Source organism: Salmo salar, chromosome ssa24 (genome assembly GCF_905237065.1).
Source record: "Salmo salar chromosome ssa24, Ssal_v3.1, whole genome shotgun sequence".
Taxonomy (NCBI): domain Eukaryota; kingdom Metazoa; phylum Chordata; class Actinopteri; order Salmoniformes; family Salmonidae; genus Salmo; species Salmo salar.
In genome coordinates, this window is record NC_059465.1 from 29873648 (window position 1) to 29895027 (window position 21380).

Sequence of the window (21380 nt, forward strand, 5' to 3'; positions counted from 1 at the left end):
TACTGTGCTTTATTGCAACAAATCAGCTCTGCCATAGCCAACAATATTTTTGATCATGACACAAGTGTCCTCTGGTCATATATTTGTCAGTCGTCAGATGTTCGCATTTTTCTTTTAATAGTCAATGCAAAAAACTATTCAGGTCCAATGATTGTAAACAAGCATAAATCATAGATGCTCATAGAACATGCAATTATGAGTAATGAGGGACAATAAACTCCAAACTGTCTTCATTTAGATAAAACATTTGATCGTTTTAGTGTGCCTAAAAACAAATTTCATGGCCACATCATTAGCATGACTCATACTGTACTAGAATGATGAACAAACATCACAGAATTTGACCTCTTGAACCCAGTCAGTTGAAGAGATATGGCTCTGCCTCTACTTGAACCCAGTCTCCGCTAGATCCTAATAATTCCCATCCCATCAACGTCTGGATAAAATAATGTACCAATGTTTTGTGAGAACAATTTTCCTGTAATTTCTATTCCCTAATGACGCGCATCTTCAACTTGGAAACACACAAACAGGGCCGGCTCGGGCAGAGAAACCCATTTGCTGATCTTCATGGTTCTCAGACAAAGAGGCCAGGCCTAAGTGGATTTTTCATTACCCATCTCTAATAGGGAAGGTAAATTACAGCTGCGGGTATTAGTTTGGTTTGCTGATGTACATTTTTCCTCTAAAAACGAAAGGACCAAAAGGGTACACTACATCTGTGGTACGAGCATTAGAGAAGTTAGCACGTCTCTCCATGCACCCACCACCACTCACCTGTAATTCGGGAACATACAAACTCGCTGGAGAACGTAAAGGCAGACTGCAACAGAAAGAGGGGGTGTGGCGGTGGTATAAAATCAGGGAAATAACATTGCAAATGGCCTCTATTAGCAAAGTCAAAATGTTCTGATGTTGCTTCTAAAGTAATTCACACTACTCCTAAAAACAGGGGAAAGATGCCTTGCTAGGACACAAGAGTATATTTCATGAAGTTCAGACTATTTATCATGTATTATAAGAGTAGCGCATGAACAAGGTCTGTAGATCAAGGTATCTATGCATTAATATGGTAATGCTATTTAGCAGACCTTCTTATTCAAGCGACTCAAACCCACCAACCACCCTGTTGTTGCAAGCACCATACGCCAACCAGCTGAGCCTTTGTAATCATCCTCGGCATATACACTCCCTTCTGTATTTATTTGGACAGTGAAGCTAAAATATTTTATTTGGCTCTATACTTCAACATTTTCGATTTTAGGTATTTGTATTTATTATGGATGCCCATTAGTTCCTGCCAAAGCAGCAGCTACTCTTCCTGGGGTCCAGCAAAATTAAGGCAGTTTATGCAATTTTAAAACGTTACAATACATTCACAGATTTCACAAAACACTGTGTGCCCTCAGGCCCCTACTCCACCACATATCTACAGTACTAAATCCATGTGTATGTATAGTACGTATGTTATCGTGTGTAATGCGTGTATGCATGTGTCTGTGCCAATGTTTGTGTTGCTTCACAGTCCCCGCTGTTTCATAAGGTGTTTTCATATGTTTTTGAAATCTAATTTTACTGCTTGAGTCAGTTACTTGATGTGGAATAGAGTTCCATGTAGTCATGGCTCTTTGTAGTACTGTGTGCCTCCCATAGTCTGTTCTGGACTTAGGGACTGTGAAGAGGTACACTTCTTCATATTGTTACATGGATTACATTTTAGGCTGTAAAGGGTATTTGTAGGCTGAATACCATATTTATTTTGACAGTGAAGCTAAACATTTTTATTCGTCTCATCCACTCTAGCATTTTGGATTTGAGATTGAAGTATTTCATATGAGGCGACATTACAGATTGTCACCTTAATTTGAGCGCATTTCCATACATATGTTTTACCGTGTGGAAATGAATCTGGTCCCCCCATGTGAAGATGTCAATTATTCTGCCAAATTCACTTATAGTGTATGAAAGTAGTGAAAAGTTTTGTATTTGGGCCCATTTCACTCAATGACTACACCAAGCTTGGGACTTTACAAAGTTGGACTAATTTGCAGTTTGTTTTGTCCAATAGTAACTAACTGGATAAATGTTCTTTCTAAGTGAGCAGATAAGATGTTTCTGAACACTCATGAATTAATCATGAATAATGATGAGTGAGACACTACATCATAAACCCTTTACCATTACCAATAACAGGACAGGTTAGCCTTTTTATTGGGGGGGGGGGTGTATGATCTTTATTCATGATAATCCATAACCCTTATGGCTTCTTTAAATGGGGGGGGGCCAGATAAAGTGATTTCATTTCCAAACAGTAAAACAGACATGAATGGAAATACCCTCAAATAAAAAGGTGACATTCTGTAATGTCGCCTCATATGAAACACTTCAATCTCAAATCCAAAATGTTGGAGTAAAGACACATAAAAATGTTTGGCTTCACTATCCAAATAAATACAGTGTTCAACCTATAAATACAATTTCATCCATGAAACAATATGAGTAAGACATAGAACAGTTAGAACATTGTACCAATGTGTGGCTTCCCTCTAATCCACCCACCCAACCAAGCCCGTCGTCCCATTCTGCAGCTAATTCCCCAGGCCTATGGGTGCTCACTACTCTGGACTACACCCTTCTCACGGCGGGCCCAGTCATTAACGCATAACAGGCTAATGACATGCAACGCAGGCTACTAATTTTGGTTAGGGCTTAATGAAATCAGACGAAAGCTCTGGATGCGTGTGCACAACACAGAATAGCAATGAGCCAAGGCCGACTATTACTCAGTCTCTTTACGGGGGAACAGAGCGAATTGACCATGGCCTGAGCACCACTCTACAACTCAAAGACTAACATAGGTATATGACCGAAAATGTGTCATTGTGTAGTAAGCTACATGGACTGACCTGCAGCAAAAGTAGGGATGGTGTAAAGTAATTCTAAGAGTACAGATAGAGAAAAACATTCAAATAGGATTTATCCATCAAAATAAAACTCTCATACATTAGCAACAGTTAATCTAATCAACCATCAGTGAGGGACATCTACACAGTTGCATACCTACTATCAAATACTGAAGGCTAACTTAAAAATACTGTATTTTAGTACTACTGTAATAAGCTTGTGTTCCTTCACATTCAAAACACACAAAAAAGCTATTTGTAGAATAATTTCTAATTATTAACATTGTTGCCCTTGAACATTCAAAAATGTTCAAGAGTAGCCTAACGGCTGCATGAATGAAGTTTTACAACAGAGGCACCGTAAAGCATATGACAGTGGACCAGAGAGCTGGAAATCCACTTACATCCAAGGCAGTCATCACAACCCATAATTCCCCAAAGCAGTCCTCCATAGTCCACATCACGGAAGGTTGGTGGCACCTTAATTGGGGAGGACGGTCTCATGGTAAGCGCTGGAGTGGAATAAGTGGAATGGTATCAAATACAAAACACATGGCTTCCATGCATTCGATACCATTTCATTCACTCCATTCCAGCTATTATTATGAGCCGTCCTCCCCTCAGCAGCCTCCACTGGTCCAGGTCCCAGAGTCCTCCTGCCCACGCCTGCCTTTCACTCGCTCCTCCAGGGCTCGGAAGTCCTCCTCTGTGACTGCATCAGCCTTGAGGACCACAGCCTTCCCACCGGCGGGGTCCAACCTCAGAGTCATCACACAACACATGTCCACAAGGCCCTGCTGACACGCCTTCATCCCTGCGTCCTTCCGGGCTGGGTCTAACCTCGACTTCTCAGCCGCTGAGAACCCCAGCAGGCCTGTCAGAACCTGGTCTGAGAGGTGAACGTCCATGTAACCAGTTCCATCAGAGATTGAGGCGCTGACCCACCACTCCCCCTTACTGCATTTGAGGTTCCCTTGCAGGGTGACGATGAAGGCTTTCACACACACCTCACTCACGCACTCTGGCAGGCCTGAGGCGCCCATAGCAACCTGTTGCAGCAAACACAGGTACGTAAACGGGGATGAATCGAGTGTCACGGTCGCCACACTCTCTGGGATTTTGGTAGAGAGCCTCTCTGCTCCTGCCACAGAGGGCTGGCCTGTTCCCAGTTCTCTGACACAGGTACTATCTCGTCTTTGCTCGTGTCTAGAAGCTTTTGGCTCTGGTGGGAAGAAGCAGCTCATGTCCTCATCCAAAACAGGATCATCCCTCTCATCAAGGGAGTCAAAATGGCTTTCGTTTCTCATGTCATCTAATGGTGGAGCGTAGTGGTTAGATACTTCTTCCTGCCTTCTCCTCAGGTTGTCTCTTTGATTATCTCTCCTGTTTGTCAGTTGGATTGGGCTCTCCTGGAAAATCATACCATCAAGCTCATCCAGGGGAAGGTCATCAAAGTCCTCATCTGGAATGTCCAAATTGTCCAGTTCAAGGACCTCATGGGGTGAAGAGCTTACGAGTAGAGAATCTGCAAGGCTTTCAACGCGTTGACTCTGCAACGAGGCATTTCTGTAAGAGGCAGAGGATTCCTCACTGCGGGTCCTGTAGCCACTCTCCAGGCTGGGTTCCACACTCCACCCCACCTGCCTCTCCTGGGTCTCCAGGCTGGCCAGCAGCTCCAGGTCGTCTGATTCCTGGTTGTCAGCCTGCTGGTTAACTGGTTGTGGGACCACTGGCTGCTCGGCCGGACCCTGTGGCTCCTCCTCAGGCAGTCCCAGAGCCCTGCATAGCACCTTCCCTTGAGAGTGCCTCTCACCCAGCTCCTCCACCTCCCCTCCCAGCACCTTTACGTTGCCTGGCTTCAGCAGTAGCACCCCTAGCCGGCAGGTTATTTGGCCCTGCAGCTGCAGTTTGACTCCTGGCTTGAGGGTGGTGCTGAGTGCAGGGATGGGCTGGTACTCCATGGCCTCCAGGGTCTGCACACCATCAGTGAGCTGCAGCAGCAGCATGCGTGTGGGTTTGGCCTCCCAGGTCCGCTGGGTGGCCTGGGTGACGGCTGACACAGCCTCGTTGGTGCAGTCAGTGCCCCTCCAGCGCTGAAGCTGGCCATAGGCAGGCTGGCTAATGTCCAGTAGGGAGTCCAGCTGCACGCAGAAGCTGCCGCTGAGCTCCGACTTCTGGGCCTGAGATAGCCCTGCAGGGAGCACAGAGTGGGCCAGGTCACGTAGATCGGTCAGCAGCCACTGATCCAGGACCTGCAACGACACAAATGTTACATTTGTGTAAAGAGCTTCAATTCATTTGTACCGGAGTTGAGAAAAATGGTTAATGAAATGGTACCTGCTGATTAAGCTGGTGTTGAGGCAGGGGGGCGCCTCCTCCTTCCTGCTGCAGCCACTCCACACATGCCTCTAGCCAGGCGAAAGGCACCTGGATCTGCCAAGAGGACTGAAGCCAGGTCTGGGTTGCTAGCACAGCCTGAGGGCTCATCCCTCTGTCAGGTGGTGCCACTTAACAGTTGACCAGATAACCTCCAGGCAATTTCTCATAGGCCTACAAAGTGCCAGAGGACAGAGTGAGAGCAGACTCACTGGCCATGCAGATGACAATCTGTGTACTGAAGTATAATAAGAACGCGACGGTTGTTTTCAATGGGAATGGAACGTATCTAAAAGAGAACATTCATTTCAGTAGTCTGAAGAAACAAAAAGCTAGTGTTCATGCATGTATATGAAAACAAGAAACTCAAGTCAGAGAAGTAACTTAATATCAAACAGTGACAGAAGTCACTTAAAAAAAATGAGAAACCTTCATTTACTTACAATGGTTTTTAGTCTTTCTGTACGAGAAGACTAGTACAACTGCTTTTCGTTCGGCGAATCGCCAAGGCGCCAAAAATTTGGAGGCAGAATAGAATGAAAATGTTTGTGAGGAGCTTAGGCAAGCTCCCATAATGCTTTTTTTGACATTTCGCGAAGCATACTAAAGGTGTGATATCTACATGTTAGAACTATGATAGAATTAGCAAGATACAGCCCTATATGAACATAACTAGTAAGTATTCACATTATCAGCAAGACTGAAAGCGAAGCCTGCTGCAAATCAACCAAACTATCTAGGTACGGAAGAATGAGTTACCACTTCACTAGTTACCACAGACACAAAGTCATAAACCCCGCCTATTTCTAAAATGTTATTCTTAAAATCAGATTTGAAACATAACTCCAACCTTAACACTAACCAAACTACTAACCTTATGCCTAACTCTAACCTTAAAGTATGACCAAAAAGCACATTTTTGTTTTCATACATTTGTACGATAGGCAATTTTGACTTTGTGGCTGTGGTAGTGAAAACCGGAAGACATCATCACTGCAATCCGATATCCTTGGCACGTCCCTACCCTAAACCCTACCCAGCCCTACCGGGGGGGGTATGGACGACCCAAGGATCCCTTACAGCACAGACCACGGAAGAATGAGCGACAACATCGTTTGAGACACGCCTCCATCATGTGAATGGCATACGAGCTGTCCAATGCTTGCTCTTTATTTCCAATTCAATCGAAGCGGCTACATCTTTCTTCAGTGCACTTTTTCAGAGCCATTTTTGTGCTTGCGTTCTTCGTCAGAGTGAGAAGGGTCGAAAACGAGTAGCGCAGGTCTGTTTTACACACATTTCTATTTAGCTCTGTAACAAATAAATTACATGTTAATGCGATGGTATGAGCGAAATCATTTGCGTAACTACATGACCAAAGCAATGCCAGCCATGCATGGCTAGCTAGCAAATGTTAGCTAATTATTGTATCCGGTGTAACGTTAGCAAGTTACTGTAGCTAGCTGTTTTCATCATAGCTAGCTAGTTTACACGGCTACATTTATAATAATCGTCAATTGTAGATATGGATTTCATAGGTTTATTTAAAGTTATACATTGTTTCTTCATGCCCATAACTACTAAACTAGCTACCTACATAATATTAACATCCCAACGGCTAGCTAGTTAAACAACAGAAGCTAACGTTAGCTAGCCAACTGAATGCATTTACTGGCTTCCCAAGATGGATGCTAGTTTGTTCTTACTCACATAGCTAGCGTGCACATTTTCTCGTCTAGCCTAGAGAGCTACCTACATCGTTGGGTTTTCAAACGTTATGCGCACATCATTAATCTAAACGGAATGCCCGATGAGCAAACGCATACTTTTACCGTAATTAGCTAAACATGTGTCCAGTGTAGCTAAAATCAAGATTATTCTCGGTGCGAGATGGTTCTGAGACCAGCCCATTGCATTGACATTCTGTTGTCCAGACTCAGATTTCGACATTGTGCCAGGTCGAATATATTGTCAAATGCAACGACATTGAAACTTAACTCATGCGATTGACATTAAATGCATAAATTAAATGTGCATGTGTATCAATTAATTCCGCATCAGTATGATTAGTTCAGTAACGTAAATTGTCATCTGTTCTCCTCTGTGTAGGCCGTCATTGTAAATACGAATTTGTTGTTATTAAAGCTTACATTTTTATTTCCAGAATTGTAAAGAGTTCAACTCACGCATTAATTTAAATCAATGCTGTTCCAGATGCTACACCTCATCACATCTGCTGTTTTATTTTCTGAAATGTGTCATTACCCAACCTTAATCCGCATTTATTACAGTTTTGTAATCGTATCAGTGTCATGTAAGATTATTCTTGGGCACGGCTTTTTATGGCACTAGCTAACGTTAATCAACCTAAGCTTTTTCTCAATAGGTTAGCAGCGGCTCTGAGACTTGTTACGTTCCGCCCATAACACGCCCATCTTCTTCCAATAAATAGCGGTAAGTGTTGGTTACCAGGCTAGTCTGCCATACTGACTGTTTCGTCAGGTCTGAAAACTCAAATCTCACTCATCAAGTTACATCGACCATGTCCCCCCCACAGCCAGTCAGACCGAGGAGCCCTCTCCTTTCTCCCCACTCTTACCTGCTCCCAGGACCGAGGTGCCTGGCCTACCCTGCCCGGTGTTAACTGACAATGGAGACAGAAATTGAACAACAAGAAGAAGATACGTCATTCAGCAACACAGAAACCAACGGTGAGTTATAATCCCTTTGTGTATTAATTATATGTTACTAGTATATCAAATGAATATGAACAGTATAGTTATTTTAAATAATGTAATCTGTATGGTGCACCGTCTATGTCCTCTCCTGTATTCATTACTTATTTATCAATGGTCTAAAATATAAGCATTTCAGTTCCAAAATTGTAGCTGCCAGATATGTGCCAAAAAAGTTCAGAGCAGATTTTTCCTTCTCAGGTAAGCGTCCTGCTGAGGACGCTGATGAGGAGCAGTCCTATAAGCGCTCCAGGAACACAGAGGACATGGTGGAGCTCCGCATACTCTTGCAGAGCAAAGTCAGTCTGCTTTCTGTTCCTCATTCACAATCTCCTCATGGCATTTCCTGCAATGTAGCCTGTCTTCTTTCCTCCCCATTTTTTTTATTGAACCTTTGTTTGACCAGATCTGGGAGTTTAACTTTTACAATTTTGTACCCCCTGTGGTTCATTGTCTGATTTAATGGCGTCAAGATCCGTTTACAATTATGTAGTTTGCTGATGTCTTGAGGATTTTTTTAAATGTATCACAATAAGTTTCATATCATCTGACTTCTCTAATTTTTTTGTTCAGAATGCAGGAGCCGTGATTGGGAAGGGTGGTAAAAACATAAAATCCCTGCGCACAGACGTGAGTACATTTACACCTTTTCTTATTGGGGTAAGCGCGGGTTATATTAACAGTACCCACCCCCTTATACTGGGATGTACTTTGGGAATGAATGATTTTAATGCTTTATATGTGAAAGTTGAGGCATTTTACATTTGGTAGTTTGGCCTTAAGAAAATGGGTCTGTTAACTGTGGTTGGGGAAGTAAAGCTATGCTGTTTTGGGGTTTAATGCAGGGATATGTGTATTGAGACCTGCTTTACACCGGTTATGGAATATTCCCTCCAAAGTGTAACGTCATTGTAATCAAATGGCGCCCGAAAATCAATATGAAACAGCTGGCCTTTTTTTGTTTAATGAATAGTGATATTACTACCAGGCATCAGCACCGCTAAGACTGTCATTAATACTTGAGTGGGCCCAGTGTATTTTAGGGTAGAGCTGTTATAGCACCCAAAGCCAATTCATCATTCTATAGGAAATGTCTTGTATATAAACAACCTGGCCAATTCTCAACTAATTTCATGTCATTACCTCTCTCTATCTCTACTCTCCACTTCTCCCTCTCCTCTACCACTATCCCTCTCTCACCTTCCTCTCTACATCTCCCCCTCCTTTTCTGCTCTTGTTCATTCTACCGGTCTTTCTCTCTACCTCAATACCTGTCTTCTCCTTTTCTATCTCCACTTCTGCACTCTTAAAACAAAAAAATCTCAGAGAATGAAATCACAATGAAGAATATTAGCCTGTATTAAAATGTATTCCTCTTCCCCCTCCCTCTTCCCTCTCCTGTTTTTTATTTTTGTTTATTTTTGCCCACTTCCTCTGTTGCCCATGTTCTGGATCGCCCCTCCTGCGCCCGCCCACCTGACACCCTGGTTGGCCCTGCCCATAATCGTGCCCCTCCCTAAATGGGCGCCTTACTTGATTGACATCTGTGTGCTCGAATGGCCCCTGCCCATGCCACGCCCACGGCCCTTGCAGTTCAATGCCAGTGTGTCAGTCCCAGACAGCAGTGGGCCTGAGCGGTATGTCCCTAAGCTCCTCCCTCTCACTACCTGACTACAGGAAATAAACAAACAAACCTGCCTCTGTTCTAGTGACAATATCAAAATCTGCCTCTGTTCCTGTGACAAACATGTAAACTTTCCTCCATTTGTTCAGTGACAGCATTATAAGCCTCTGTTTTTAGTGAGGGTTTCAACAAGTACTTTAAACCTGCCTCTGTTCTAATGACCGTATTTCAACATTCTATATTTTATTTCAGTGACAGTATCTTTCCCTTCCACGTTCCTCACCTCCCTCCTTCTCAGAATCGGTGTGCTGGTCTGTTTTAGTTTCTCACATTCCCCCCATACCCTCTACCTTGTTCCCACATTGATTTTTATGGGCGGTTTGACCACTGTAATTACTGTAAAGAATGTTCTGCCATAGAGCAGCTAGGGTTCAAGTGTTGTATGTCTTTTTCTTGTCTTTACTCTTCATATTACCTTTGCCATTGTTGAAACTGTTGAACATGAACTTATTTGTCACCTCATGCCTGTGGCCCATGCCCTTGCCTTCCCTCAACATCCTTCTGTCCAATAGTGGGGAGCATAACTCTCTGTTGCCCTGCCAACTCTCACCCATCTTTAAGTTAACTTTAAACTGTTCCATAGTTTGATATTTTTTGGGCTTCGGCTACTACTGTCATCTTGTTTTTGGTTTTTTCTTGACCTTTTGTTCTTCTTTTTTTTCTCCCCCATGTTGAGCCACAGTACAGTTCCTTTAGTGCGATGGCAGCAGGCCCCATTGGTGCAAACCACCCACCAACCTTTCCTCCCCCTCCCTCTTCCAGCGGTCACTAAAACACACTTGCTTTCTTTGGGTTCCTTTTACCTGTTGTTTTGTTTTGGTTCCTCTTCTTTGTCAGACACACTTTGAAGGGAGTTACTTTTTTTCGGTCTTTATTTGTCTATGTATGGATATCTGCTGCTACGTTATATAGATGTCAATGGGTTTTGGTCTGTCCATTTCTATTCCTCAGTTGTGATTTTGGAGGGTGCACATGGAAATATAATTACTAGATATGGCCGCTGGTACACTCTTCACAGAACATTGACTTGAATGGGAATGCTCATTCTAGTAAATCTATTTCAATGGGAGTGCTACCTGGTTAACCCCCCACAGCGGGGGTGGGAGGGAATGGGTTTTTAATTCTTTATTAGACGGTATGGTTGGAAGTTTTGCTGAGGGAGAGTTGACCTCGGCTTTGAAATACTGTTTGTTTCCTCTATGTCCCTTGTCACCATTTGATTGGGCCTCCTGGGAATGTCCTGCACTGTGATTGGTGGCTCTAAAGAATTCTGAGCATCGGTGCGGAAATCGAGACAGTTGGAGACATCCTGCTCAAGATCATCCCTACTCTGGAGGAGGTGAGCCTGGGTTGGAGATGAGCCTAATGGCTGCCTACCATTTTCAATGATAGTCCTGTGGTAAAGCTAGACATTGAGTGTGTTGATAAAACAAAACATATAAATATCAAATGCACAGATCTGAATATGGTGATGCTAATGTCCTTTTCTCTGATTACCCCCAATCCTCCTTAGTACCAACAGTACAATGGGATGGACTTTGACTGTGAGCTGAGGCTGCTGATCCACCAGAGCCTGGCAGGTAGCATCATTGGTGTGAAGGGAGCCAAGATCAAAGAGCTGCGGGAGGTACAGTTACGCCGAACTTCTCGCCTGGGTCATGTTCAGTAGCTAAAAAAATGGGAGAACATCTTAAAACCAGGGAGATAAACCTGTCCCATAAGAATGCACATTTTCCTTCGAGCTTACAGTAGGTGACCCTGATTCCATGTTTTTCTGTGGGTTCTTCTCAGACCTATGGCATTGCTTTGTCTTATTTGATCAGTGTTTACTTTGACCATTGCAGAACACCCAGACCAACATCAAGCTGTTCCAGGAGTGCTGTCCCCAGTCCACAGACCGCGTGGTTCTGGTCAGCGGCAAGTCTGAGCGTGTCGTCGAGTGCATCAAGATCATGCTGGATCTCATCGCTGAGGTTGGAGTTCTGATCAAACTGTTGGTTCTCTTATCGAACCATTGACTGAGCTGCTTAACCTCTTGGGGCTAGGTGGGACGCTAGCGTGCCACCTGTGGTGCACTCCATCAACAGCAGGTGCATTTCAAGAGCGGCAAATTTGAATCCAAATAAATGTCAAAATTCAAATTTTTCAAAAATACAACTATGTTACACCATTTGAAAGATAAACATCTCCTTAATCTAACCACGTTTTACGATTTCAAAAAGGTTTTACGGCGAAAGCATAAATTTAGAGTATGTTAGGACAGTACATTTACAAGAGTTGTGTGTAATGTTTTGTCAAGTCAAAGACAGGGTCACCAAAACCATAAAACCAGCTAAAATGATACACTAACCTTTTACAATCTCCATCAGATGACACTCCTAGGACATTATGTTAGACAATGCATGCATTTTTAGTTCTATCAAGTTCATATTTATATACAAAAACAGCGTTTTACTATGGCATTGATGTTGAGGAAATCGTTTCCCTCCAATAACCGGCAGTCAAGTCAGCGTCACAAATTAAATAATTAAAATTAGAAAACATTGGTAAAATATTATATTGTCATTTAAAGAATTATAGATTTACATCTTTTGAACGCAATCAACTTGCCAGATTTAAAAATAACCTTACTGGGAAATCACACTTTGCAATAATCTGAGCACTGTGCCCAGAAAAATACGCGTTGCGATACAGACTAGACGTCATGTTGGGGAGATCTAAAATCGAAAATACTATGTAAATAATCCATTACCTTTGATTCTCTTCATCAGATGTCACTTCCAGGTATCACAGGTCCATAACGAATGTAGTTTTGTTCAAAAAAGCTCATCATTTATGTCCAAAAATCTCCGTCTCGTTAGCACATGATGTAAGCCAGCCGGACTTCCGTCATGAACGAGGGGAAAAAATATATTTCCGTTCGTTCAAACATGTCAAACGTTGTATAGCATAAATCATTAGGGCCTTTTTTAACCAGAACATGAATAATATTCAAGGTGGACGAATGCATAGCCTTTTATAACGTATTGGAACGAGGGTACCCAACATGAAGTAGCGCGCCAGGTGTCTAATGGGACATCACCGTTCCATGGCTCTTGTTCGGTCAGATCTCCCTCCAGAAGACTCAAAACACTTTGTAAAGGCTGGTGACATCTAGTGGAAGCAATAGGAAGTGCCAAAATATTCCTAAACCCCTGTGTTTTTCAATGGGAGAGGTTTAAAGTCAATACAACACATCAGGTATCCACTTCCTGTCAGAAAATGTCTCAGGGTTTTGCCTGCCAAATGAGTTCTGTTATACTCACAGACACCATTCAAACAGTTTTGGAAACTTTAGAGTGTTTTCTATCCATATATAATAAGTATATGCATATTCTAGTTACTGGGTAGGATTAGTAACCAGATTAAATCGGGTACATTTTTTTTATCCAGACGTGCAAATGCTGCCCCCTAGACCCAACAGGTTAACATACCACAGCCAGTCAACTGTAGAAATTGAGTCATCCTGTCCCCCTCAGGCTCCCATAAAAGGGCGCACCCAGCCCTACGACCCTAACTTCTACGACGAGACCTATGACTACGGCGGCTTCACCGTGATGTTTGAGGAGCGCGGGGGGTGTTGGTGGTGGTGGACGGCGCCCCATGGGGGGCTTCCACATGCGAGGTGGACGTGGTGGCGGAGGGTTTGACCGGATGCCCTCTGGGCGAGGTGGTCGAGGTGGGCCCATGCCCCCCGCCCGCAGGGACTATGAGGAGATGAGCCCCCGCCGTGGACCCCCGCCACCCCACCCAGGAAGAGGGGGGAAGGGGAGGGAGCCGTGGCCGCAACCTGCCACTGGCCCCACCACACAGAGGAGGGTAAGAGAGCTACACCATCTCATTGCCATCTCTTTCTCTAAATCTCTTACAATCCATTTTGCTTTGTTTACATCGGTTTGCTCTTAAAGGTGCAGCAGATATATGATCCCATTTAAGTATGTATTTCATTCATAGTGTGTGTGTGGGCTCATGTATGTGTTCCATTTCCACGTTGTTTGCAGAGATGACCATTACTCCTATGATTCCTATCGGGGCAGTGCAGATGACAGACAAAAGTAAGTACTTCTCCTGCAGAATCCCCTGGTTTGGTGTCAGCCAGTCAGCACTGTGGTCAGGCAGCCAGTCTTGCCTGAGACTGGTCCCATCAGTGTCTCAGCTCTGCCATCAGTCTGTCATCACCTCTTACTTTTGTGTGAATGCTGTGTTTTTCTCTGTCTGTGTTGTTTGACTTGGATCAGAGATCTGCTGAAAAGCACTCTCTGCCTTGTCAATATTTTCCTCAAGTCAGACTTGCATTTTCTCTCTATCTCAGCAGTGACAGGCGAGGGAGACCAGGAGATCGCTATGGTGATAACATGGTTAGTGACACATGACTAAATGCATGCAGCAGTGCTCTTGGCATTTATTGGCTGAAGCATCATCATAGACTGAAAAGGCTGTTGGTCTTTCCTAGACAATGATTGCAATTTCCTGATAATTACCACAGCTAACCATACAATAAATCCCAGCAATACATTTACCACTAACATGAAATGTAATAAACATGAGTTTACCACAGTAAACCATACCATAAACACAGGTACTGGGTAACTTACCCACAGTTATAATTACCCATACCACCATAACCACTACCATCTACTCAATCATGGGGGGGTGGGACTATGCTGTGGTTGCTAGGTGTTAATAATAACGCTTTGTTGTCAGATGAGTGGGCTCTCTTTGAAAGCTGGCAGAAACTGCCTCCGGTTGCTCGGCAACTGATTTTTGAATCGCTTGTTGCCCTGGTGACTGAGGAGCCTCTGAATAGCAGGTGAAAGCTGTGGAGTGAGTGGCTGATAGAGTTGCAAGCAGGGGGAGGGTTCTACAGTATCAAATAGGGGCTTTTGGACAAGCTGGGCAACTCAATCATGACCATGCAAGGCCGGGATTGCATGCCGGCCTTGAGTGTATACAACCGATCAGAAGGAAATCTGTGATGTGGGTTTAACCCTGCTCCCTCTCTTTTCTGTCTTTCTGCAGGGTGGGGGTGGATATGGTGAGTTGTTCTGTTCTTCCTATCGGGTTCTGTCTAGAAGGCCAGTCTGAGTTCTGTTTGTCATTGCTGTCTCCAGTGGCACATAGAAGGCTAGTGGTTCTCCAGTGTATGTTCTAGAACCTGATTTCAGCTGGTCTAATCTATAAGGCTCTATTACACTGACTCAAGTCTTGAGCATATTGTTTTACACCAGGGCTTCTAGTCTACTATCATTTTCAGGTATGTTTATATGGGATATCATCTTTAAAATGTGTTGGTCTACTCTGTGTATCAGGTTGGTAAATACTTATTTGTTTATGGTACCAGTCTGCTGTGGATGTGTAGATTTAAGCATATTTTCTAATAAACTTCAACCTGTAAGGCCAATTTCCCTACGTGTAGATCTATTTTCTCGGTCTCTCTCCTTTTCAAACAGATAACAGCTCGTCCTGGAACTCCTATCAGTCTGGTGAGTATAGAAATGCATCTCGGCAGCCTGGTATTCAATGTTGTTAGCTCATGTTATCATTAAATATGTTCCGGTTCTGTTAATAGAACCTCCACACTTACTCAAGCTTTTTCTCTGATCTCTCCTTGTCTGTGTTAGGTGGACGCGCTTCCTATAATGATATGGGAGGGCCAGTCATCACCACACAAGTGACGATCCCCAAAGACGTGAGTGTATAACCAGAGGGATGACTCTTTACCTCACATAGTCTGTTCACATACAGCAAGGGTGTCAAACTCATTCCATGGAGGGCCCAGTGTCTGCGGGTTTTAGTTTTTTCCTTTAAATTAAGCCTTTGACAAATGACATACAGAGTAATGACTTGGTCTGTCTCACCCACCATGGCCTATGAAACCCTAATGCAACACAACACTCACATTCTCTCACACATATATTTTCACACTTTTCTTGTGCATCACGTTCTGTTGACTGTGGAGTTGTTCTCTCCAGCTGGCCGGCTCCATCATCGGTAAGGGAGGCCAGAGGATCAAGCAGATCCGGCATGAGTCTGGCGCCTCCATTAAGATCGACGAACCACTGGAGGGTTCAGAAGACCGCATCATCACCATCAGCGGCACCCAGGACCAGATCCAAAACGCCCAGTACCTATTGCAGAATAGGCAAGTTCTGGATGCCCTCTGAGTGAAAAGAGATCATGTCTGCCTTTCTATACATTTTCCTCCCTGTTTTTAACCCACATTTTGATCTCAAAATATATGTCTAGATGTATATTTTTTTTTTTACCCTCTTATTTTATTTCTCTGTCTGCTGATGGTGACTAACCACTTTCCTCCCATGCAATGTGCAGGTAGTTTGAGCTTCCCTTTGGGAAATGTCTGTGTATTAAACTGATTGTACAAGAATTCTGTACAAACTATTATTATATTGATACGAAACTGGAGATCAATATTTTCATTGGTAATGTCTGGTTTTTGAAGAATATGATTGGTGAATTGTGATTTTATGACAGTGTGAAGCAGGGAGTGGACCTCTTCCCTGCCTGTTGCTGTGTGGAAGACTAGTGATTTTGTTGTTTTTAGTTAGATGAATCGACAACAAATCACAGTCTGCCAAACGGCACAGGCTCCTCCTCTTCTGTCTCCCCAGCAAACCTCAGCCTGTCTCATTGCGCAGATGCTAATATGCTAACGCTGCATCGTAGCCATGGTGACTAACCCTGCCTCCCTCCCTCTTCCCTCAGCGCACTGCACCTGCTCGGACACCAGGACTAACCCTTGCCTCAGACTACGCCCACATCCTGTGCTCTCTCTTTCTCTCTCTCTCTGACTCTCGTCCCCCTCTCCCACCCCAACCCCTCTTATCTATATATCTTAATTGACTCCTGCGAATTCTCTTATTATTTTTTCTTTTGACTCTTTATATTTCAGTGTGAAGCAGTCCTCTGGTCAGTTCCTCTAAACAAGGAGACTCAGATTGAAGCAAATCCCCTGGTTTGTGGGCATTTTTAAAATTTTTTTTTAAGGGCAACATTCCTGTGCTTAATGTAGACGTTCTGCATTTTTAGAGTGTAGTTCTCTACTCCATCTCTTGTATCTGTATTTTTAAAACACATTTGTCTAAATATTTGGAGTCTCCTGAGAGACTAGTGAACATTATCTATTTTTTTGGATGGGTTGATTTCTATGGTGTGTTTGTCAGTAGAGTAAGCCTGTCCCGTGTGTGTGTTCTCTCTCTGTGTTGGAGTTTCTCACCCACCCCCTTACTATCACTCAGTGCAACGTGCAGAATGTAAGCTTTTTGTTGTTGTTGTGGTAAGGAACATTTTATGATTTTTAAAAAAAAATAAATGTAGGAAATTGAACTTCTTGGTTATGTTTTTCAGTTAATTAAATATATTTTCAGGATGCATGCGGGGTGGGGGATTATAAATACACAAGTATCCTTATTATTCATTACGTTTCCTGGCTGTACATTTTTTTCCCGTCAAAGTTTGTACCGACAGAGTTAGCCTATAGAATATTCATAAAATACAGCCTCCAATTGCAATGTCTGCCTATGCTCACACACATTGTCTCAAGAAAATATTATTTTTAATACCCTCAAATGCCAAGTTAGCCTATTTTGAAATTAAAGATGCCTATCACCATCAATCGTGAATTATAATTCTTCACAAAATGCCCAAACTGCATCTGCATGCCAGTCATTTGATATCAATCAGTTTTATGGGAATATGCATTTAGATATTCTTCAATTACTTTTTGTGTGCAAATTAGAGCAGATGGTGTTAACTACACAGAACAAAATATACATGCAACATGTAAAATGTTGGTCCCATGTTTCATTAGCTGAAATAAAAGACAAGACACTTTCCCTCTACACAAAAGCTTATTTATTTCTAATGTTGTTCATTTGTTTACATCCCTGTTAGTGAGCATTTCTCCTTTGTCAAGATAATACATCCACCTGACAGGTGTGGCATATCAATAAGCTGATTAAACAGCATGACACATGTGCACCTTGTACTAGGGAGAATAAAAGGCCACTCTAAAATTTGCAGTTTTGTCACACAACACAATACCACAGATGTCTCAAGTGGTGAGGTAGTGTACAATTGGCATGTGGACTGCAGGAATGTCCAAGAGAGCTGTTGCCAGAGAATTGAATGTTCATTTCTCTACCATAAGCCGCCTCCATCGTCGATTTAGAGAATTGGGCAGTACATCCGACCGGCCTCGCAGGCGCAACCACGTGTAACCACGGCAGCCCAGGACCTCAACATCCGGCTACTTCACATCCGGGATCGTCTGTGGGGGTATTCCGGTCTATGATAAAAACCCTTCTGTGGGGAAGAACTCATTCTGATTGACCACATGTGCGGCTGTTTTAAGTAGCCCCCCTTTTCCTTGATGACAGCTTTGTGCACTTTCACAACCAGCTTCACCTAGAATGCTTTTCCAACAGTCTTGAAAGAGTTCCCACATATGGCTGTGCACTTGTTGGCTGCTTTTCCTTCAATCTGCGGTCCAACTCATCCCAAACCATCTCAATTGGGTTGAGATTGGGTGATTGTGGAGACCAGGTCATCTGATGCAGCACTCCATCACTCTCCTTGGTCAAATAGCCCTTACACAGCCTGGAGGTGTGTTCGGTCATTGTCCTGTTGAAAAACTAATGATAGTCCCACTAAGCGCAAACCAGATGGGATGGTGTATCGCAGCAGAATGCTGTGGTGGCCATGCTGGTTAAGTGTGCTTTGAATTCTATATAAATCACAGACGGTGTCACCAGCAAAGCACCATCACACCACCACCTCCGTGCTTCACAGTTGGGAACCACACACACGGAAATCATCCGTTTACCTACTCTGCATTTTACAAAGAGACAGCGGTTGGAACCAAAAATATCACATTTGGACTCATCAGACCAAAGGACAGATTTCCACTGGTCTAATGTCCATTGCTCGTGTTTCTTGGCCCAAGTAAGGTTCTTATTCTTATTGGTGTCCTTTAGTAGTGGTTTCTTTGCCACAATTCAACCATGAAGGCCCGATTCATGCAGTCTCTGAACAGTTGATGTTGAGATGTGGAGTTACTTAAACTCTGAAGCATTTATTTGGGCTGCAATTTCTGAGGCTGGTAACTCTTAACTTATCCTCTGCAGCAGAGGTACCTCTGGGTGTTTTCAGTGGGGGTCGTCATGAGAGACAGTTTCATCATAGTGCTTGGTGGTTTTTGCGACTTCACTTGAAACTTTCGAAGTTCTTGACTTTTTCCCGATTGACTGAACTTTGTCTTAAAGTAATGATGGACAGTCGTTTCTCTTTGCTTATTTGAGCTGTTCTTGCCATAATATGGACTTGGTCTTTTACCAAACAGGGCTATCTTCTGTATACCACCCCTACCTTGTCACAACACAACTGATTGGCTCAAATGCATTAAGGAAAGAAATTCCACAAATTAACAAGGCACACCTGTTAATTGAAATGCATTCCAGGTGACTACCTCATGAAGCTGGTTGAGAGAGTGCCAAGAGTGTGCAAAGATGTCAAGGCATTGGGTGGCTACTTTTGAATCTCAAATATAAAATGTATTTAGATTTTTTTAACACTTGGTTACTACATGATTCCATATGTGTTATTTCATAGTTATGTCTTCACTATTATTCTACAATGTAGAAAATAGTAAACATTTATAAAAATCCTGGAATGAATAGGTGCGTCCAAACTTTTGACTGGTACTATACATAAACTCCGCAAAACAAGAAACGTCCTCTCACTGTCAACTGCGTTTATTTTCAGCAAGCTTAACATGTGTAAATATTTGTATGAACATGAGATTCAACATCTGAGACAAACTGAACAAGTTCCACAGACATGCGACTAGCATAAATTGAATGTGTCCCTGAACAAAGGGAGGGTCAAAAGTAGAGTCAGTATCTGGTGTGGTCACCAGCTGCATTAAGTACTGCAGTGCATCTGCACCAGATTTGCCAGTTCTTGCTGTGAGATGTTACTCTACTCTTCCCTAGCCCTCACCCTCCGATCCAACAGGTCCCAGACGTGCTCAATGGGATTGAGTTTCGAGCTCTTTGCTGGCCATGACAGAACACTGACCTTCCTGTCTTGCAGGAAATCATGCACAGAATGAGCAGTATGGCTGGTGTCATTGTCATGCTGGAGGGTCATGTCAGGATGAGCCTGCCGGAAGGGTACCACATGAGGGAGGAGGATGTCTTCCCTGTAACACAGTGTTGAGATTGCCTGCAATGACAACAAGCTCAGTCTGATGATGCTGTGACACACCGCCCCAGACCATGACGGACACTCCAGCTGCAAATCGATCTTGCTCCAGGTTACAGGCCTCGGTGTAACACTCATTCCTTCGACGATAAATGTGAATCCGACCGTGAGACAAAACCGCGACTCGTCAGTGAAGAGCACTTTTTGCCAGTCCTGTCTGGTCCAGCGGCAGTGGGTTTGCGCCCATAGGCGACGTTGTTGCAGGTGATATCTGGTGAGGACCTGCCTTACACCAGGCCTACAAGCCCTCTGTCCAGCCTCTCTCAGCCTATTGCGGACAGTCTGAGCACTGATGGAAGGATTGTGCATTCCTGGTGTAACTCGGGCAGTTGTTGCCATCCTGTCCCGCAGGTGTGATGTTTGGATGTACCGATCCTGTGCAGGTGTTGTTACACGTGGTCTGCCACTGCGAGGACGATCAGCTGTCTGTCCTGTCTCCCTGTAGCGCTGTCTTAGGCTTCTCACACTACGGACATTGCAATTTATTGCTCTGGCCACATCTGCAGTCCTCATGCCTCCTTGCAGCATGACTAAGGCATGTTCCCGCAGATGAGCAGGAACCCTGGGCATCTTTCTTTTGGTGTTTTTCAGAGTCAGTAGAAAGGCCTCTTTTAGTGTCCTAAGTTTTCATAACTGTGATATTTATTGCCTACTGTCTGTAAGCTGATAGTGTCTTAACGACCGTTCCACAGGTGCATGTTCATTAATTGTTTATGGTTCATTGAACAAGCATGGGAAACAGTGTTTAAACCTTTTACAATGAGATCTGTGAAGTTATTTGGATTTTTACAAATTATATTTGAAAGACAGGGTCCTGAAAAAGGGGCGTTTCTTTTTTTTGCTGAGTTTATGTTCATTAACGCATGACTGCAAGAGACCAGTTGGAATGTCTAACAGAAATATTGGACAAATCAGCCTTTTATTTTAACTAGTGGTGTTTGAAGTTGCTGTTTAAAGTGCCGGACAAAGGCAAAACACGGGACTGTCCTGCACAATCCGGGAGAAGTGGTCAAATACCATTTTACAATGTTTGGTGTACATACGGTATCTCCTAGTGTTAGACTTTATATATACTCCAGAGTCCATCGCGCTTAATGATTTTCTTAATGTGACGATGTCCCCATGCGCCTGACCCTTGCCCTGCTGTAGCTTGAGAAACTGGTCACCACACTCTTCTAGACCTTATTTAGACACAATCTTTCAAATGTATGTTCATGCTCATTTCACTGTTGTAGAGTCTATGCCTATTGCAGCAAAGGGTTTCATCATATGACATTTGTATTTATTTTTTTTACATATAGCTGATTTTAATGTAGTGGTGATGCAATAGTAGAAATATGGTGCCAAATGGCATGGGAATCC

General features: G+C 43.4%; 2 protein-coding genes across 3 annotated transcripts; one reads left to right on the forward strand and one right to left on the reverse strand.

Annotated features, from left to right (window-relative positions):
* Nucleotides 1–2960: 2960 nt before the first annotated feature.
* rmi1 (RMI1, RecQ mediated genome instability 1, homolog (S. cerevisiae)) lies at nucleotides 2961–6068 on the reverse strand. Of its 2 annotated transcripts, none has more exons than XM_014172156.2 (3): nucleotides 5723–6068; nucleotides 5241–5568; nucleotides 2961–5155 (listed from the first exon to the last, which is right to left on the reverse strand). In XM_014172156.2, the coding sequence occupies exons 2-3, from the start codon at nucleotides 5388–5390 to the stop codon at nucleotides 3524–3526; spliced, it is 1782 nt and encodes a 593-aa protein (XP_014027631.2). In that variant the 5' UTR covers nucleotides 5391–5568; nucleotides 5723–6068; the 3' UTR covers nucleotides 2961–3523. The 2 variants fall into 2 exon arrangements, with proteins under 2 accessions (XP_014027631.2, XP_014027630.2); XM_014172155.2 differs by having other exon boundaries at nucleotides 5241–5453; nucleotides 5723–6058.
* A 257-nt stretch (nucleotides 6069–6325) lies between these two features.
* On the forward strand, nucleotides 6326–17081 carry LOC106585684 (heterogeneous nuclear ribonucleoprotein K). The gene is given in 19 exon segments (XM_014172158.2): nucleotides 6326–6561; nucleotides 7666–7733; nucleotides 7837–7990; nucleotides 8216–8313; nucleotides 8588–8644; nucleotides 9608–9651; nucleotides 10965–11037; nucleotides 11212–11325; nucleotides 11543–11671; nucleotides 13217–13309; nucleotides 13311–13496; nucleotides 13498–13556; nucleotides 13739–13792; nucleotides 14050–14095; nucleotides 14757–14772; nucleotides 15188–15220; nucleotides 15359–15426; nucleotides 15710–15879; nucleotides 16648–17081. Coding segments are annotated over 17 exon segments (1332 nt in total). The 5' UTR covers nucleotides 6326–6561; nucleotides 7666–7733; nucleotides 7837–7929; the 3' UTR covers nucleotides 16679–17081.
* Nucleotides 17082–21380: the final 4299 nt, after the last annotated feature.